The sequence below is a fragment of the Rhincodon typus genome, chromosome 8, assembly GCF_021869965.1.
Source record: "Rhincodon typus isolate 14 chromosome 8, sRhiTyp1.1, whole genome shotgun sequence".
In the NCBI taxonomy this organism is placed as follows: Eukaryota; Metazoa; Chordata; class Chondrichthyes; order Orectolobiformes; family Rhincodontidae; genus Rhincodon; species Rhincodon typus.
The window spans coordinates 32,497,037-32,500,875 of record NC_063339.1 but is presented as its reverse complement, the minus strand read 5'-3'; the positions used below and the strand labels follow the sequence as shown (position 1 = coordinate 32,500,875).

The window sequence follows — 3,839 nt, the reverse complement described above, 5'->3', positions numbered from 1 at the left end:
TCAACAAGATTGTGGCTGATTTTTGAATTTCGCATTCCTTTCTATCCTGGAATCTTTGATTACCTTGTGTAATTTTGTGAAACAGACACTGAAATAAAGGACTGTACTTATTACATTGCTTTCATTAAACAAATGTGCACATTTTAAAATTACATTTGCTGGAATCATAAAAGACAAGTCAAAATTGGAAAGTAGGAGCTGCAGATGCTGGTGAATCCGAGACAACAAGGTGTAGGGCTGGATGAACACAGCAGGCCAAGCAGCATCATAGGAGCAGAGAGGCTCTGATGCTGCTTGGCCTGCTGTGTTCATCCAGCCCTGCACCTTGTTGTCTCAAAATCGGAAAGTATTGTTTAAAAGTTGAAAACAGTCGATGCTCATTGTAGAAAGCATCAGCTAAATTACCTATAGCAAAGTCCTGCAAAAAGCAACAAGGTAATAAACAGAAAATGCACTCTAGGGAGGATTGCAGGATAAACATTAACCAGATTTTTTCTGCTCATTTTCAAACAGTACAATGGGTTCTTTTATAACCTTCCAAGACAGCAGATGGACTTTGTTTAACATCTCACGGGAGTTATGGTACCAAAAATGCAGCACTGTCCTATGATAGCACCAAAATATCAGTCTAAATTACATGCTAAACACTCTGGATTCCAACTTGACTTTTTGGTGCTATCACCCCAGTCACACATTTATATTTTTCATATAACAGAAACTTACAAAGTAGAAAATAGGAGGCACAAGAAATTTTGGAATGTGGGAGTAGAGAAGAGGAAGGAAACTCTTGAGTACATACTGCCTGAAGTTTCAATCACTCACTGTAACATAGAAAAGCAACAATATGCAAGGAATCAAAATTAGAACAGCAAAATGCATAATTTAGGATACAAAACTGGTATATTGAAGCAAGGTCTTGGAGGCATTTGAATACAGGAAGATTTTACAGTTGATACATTAGGGGACAGATCAGCCACTGGAAGGAAAACAGTTAGGTGCTCAATTTTTTTTAAAAAACAAACACAATATAAAACATAAATTTTATTAAAATTTTAATTTGGATATGAAAGATCCAGCACGTACCTTACTCAGACAAACATCCACAGCAGGTTCTTTCAGCCTGATGGTTGCTTTTCCTTCTTCCACGAATTTGGTGAAAAACTGCTCTATATTTCCTTTCAGCTGCAGATATTTTAGTGAAAATATATTGTCAACTGAATACTTTTCAAAGTGCACTCGATTGACTTGTATAATATTGTAAAACTCACCTTGTATTTACAGCCTGCTTTGTCTTTTAAGGTACAGATCAAAAGATAAATGGTTGAAGAGTTGTTTTTGATGCTCCGATCATGGTGTTTCCCGATAGAGAGAACAGCTCGGTTTCCTTTCCCTCTGTTCCGCATACCGAAGGTCGGGAGCATCCGATTGATAACTTCCACCTCACACTGGAGTTTCATAGTATCTGCAATGAAATGATCACCCATTAAAGACATAATTCTGGACAATCGAACCATACAGCATTCCCATGGACGGCAACCACATAAACAAGTTACTAGAATGGATGAACAGTGTGCTGTCCTTGCTGATTGGCTAGTGCGTTGGCTAATGCAGCCACTGATAGGAGCCTTAGAGCATGTCACACAACGAAGAGAGATCCCGTCCCCTCCCCTTCCCCCAGCTGGACAATCTCTGGGTCAAGGAGAACCTCAGCTGAAGGGACTACACCCAGGAGTGTTGGGGGAGCCACTAACTACCTTGGAAAAAAGGATGGAATTGAAGCTTATTACTGACTCAAAATATTGCTTTCAAAAAGTGATGTAAATCTATTTTGGGCCAGTGTCAACTGAGGGAAAGTTCAGTTACTTCACTAACAAACGAGTTCACGTTCCTGAAGGTATTATTTTACCAATCTTAAAAATTCTCTCGAGTGTGTTCGTAAGGTCTACTCTTTTACTGACACTAGAATAGTGTTTTTTAAACATTAAGAAGTTTAAAATTTGTCACGTCCTCTCAAACAAACGTCGATTATATTATGTTAAAAAAACACGTAACATCCTGTATATATTCGAATTGCACAAGTTTAGTACTGAAGCAAGCACGATTCATTTTAACCGTGTTTTAGTAATAGATATTATTTCACATGGGTGTAGAAGCCTTCAGATATTATTTACATCCTGGAACCGCCATGAGAATTAGTCGACGGTGCACGTAGTGTACATTCACAAAGGCGGGAACAGCCCAGCCAGCTTTGTATCAGAGAACATTACAGTCAATGAACATCACGTTCTCCACGGATTCCTGCTCACGTAAATTTGAATATCAGTGGGAAACAAGTGCCAAGCCTGAAAGTGCATAACAAAATGAAAACAAATACCACATATGACTGACACAAACAACAGTCTTCTGTCCCTTCCCAATTATAAATTCCGACCACGTCTTATTTAGTATTCTATTTCTGAAGGACAATGGTTTACACACCAAAACATGCACAAAATAATTAAGAGTTGAACACGAAAATAAGTAAAATACTGCGGTCGCGAGAGACAGGAAATTGAGATAGCACTGGAAAAAAAACTTAGCAGGTCTAGTCATCTATCGAGATATAAAGAGAGTTGATGTTTCTCGTAGAATATGATTGAAAATATGAATAATCTGCTACGGCCAGTTGTTTGTCGCGGGCAAGTGTTATGGAAACGTATAAGATTACACATAGCTTATTATTTAAATAAAGTGCATCTTACAAATATACTAATTAGAAACCGGAGTAGGCCAGTGGGCCTCCTTTGAGTCTAGTCAGCCATTCCTGCCTACCGCGATAACTACACACTCTCCCTTATCAAAAAATTATAAATCTTTTGAGTCGGAGGTTAAAAAAAAGACTATGGTTTCACTGCCTTTCAAGGAGACCTCCCTTAGGAGAAAAGAAATTCTTATCTCTGACTGAAGTTTTCAAACAGATTTACATTTAGATTTAGCTTTTATTGTCACGTGTAGGCATGTACAAGGTACAAGATAACAGTGAAAAGTGCATAATATCGCCACACACGGCGCCATCTTAAGTACAAAATACCTAGGTACAAAATCTTAGTTGCAGAAGGAGAAACATAAAGCTTTAAGTTAAAAAGTTCAGGACTACAGTCTTCTTCGTATAAAAGTGTAAAAATGAAGTTATAAAGTCATACATTATAGTCCTTTCTTAATACATGGGGCTGCCCATACTCCAAGCTGGGCTTTCCTCAAAGGGCTCACTCTCCCCTGCGCTGGGCATGCTTTCCTGCACTGGGCTAAGATCCATCTATGTTCACGAGCCGTCTTCGCCACCGATGATCTCCATCAGGCACGCCAGGCTTCGGCCTCGACTGCCACTTCTTCGCTGCCATCATCCTTCACGACTGATCATTGCCCCAAGGCTGCCGCCAGGCTCACTCTGGGCTCCAGCCGCTGCCATGCTCCGTTGTTGCATTAGCCACCTCTTTGCCGAGTACTCTGGTACTGCTCCATTGATCAAGCCGTGATGCCGCCAACCACGACCAGCTGCCTCATGGCCGACCGTCAAAGTCCCCAGCTGCTGATGTCGCTGGCTGCACGGCGGAGTTCTAAAGACTAAAGGACTGAAAGAAAGAAAAGCAGACGGAGTGGACAAGCTCCGGGGAGAAGCCCTACTCTGCTGCCATCTTGAGTGACCTCTATTATAAATTCTCTCGCAAAAGGAAACATCCGTTCCTTATTCGAACTCTCAAGACTTTTGGGATCTTCTGTCTTTCAATCAAATCTTTTCCTCTTCTTCAAAACTTTAGTGGATTCAAACCTAGCCTGTCCAACCATTCTACATTAGATGA

The 3,839-nt window shown here is 40.3% G+C and overlaps 1 protein-coding gene across 1 annotated transcript in view; it reads right to left on the bottom strand.

Moving 5' to 3' along the window:
- The window catches only part of LOC125481037 (leucine-rich repeat protein 1-like), a 4,063-nt gene extending 1,870 nt beyond the window's left edge, over positions 1 to 2,193 (bottom strand). Inside the window, exons 1-4 of the mRNA XM_048600084.1 lie at positions 2,172 to 2,193; positions 1,269 to 1,462; positions 1,084 to 1,182; positions 406 to 418 (exon numbers count right to left, since the gene is read on the bottom strand). Of these exons, the coding sequence (XP_048456041.1) occupies positions 406 to 418; positions 1,084 to 1,182; positions 1,269 to 1,462; positions 2,172 to 2,187 (322 nt within the window). The 5' untranslated portion in view covers positions 2,188 to 2,193. The remainder of the gene's footprint in view (positions 1 to 405; positions 419 to 1,083; positions 1,183 to 1,268; positions 1,463 to 2,171) is intronic.
- Between the last annotated feature and the right edge of the window lie 1,646 nt (positions 2,194 to 3,839).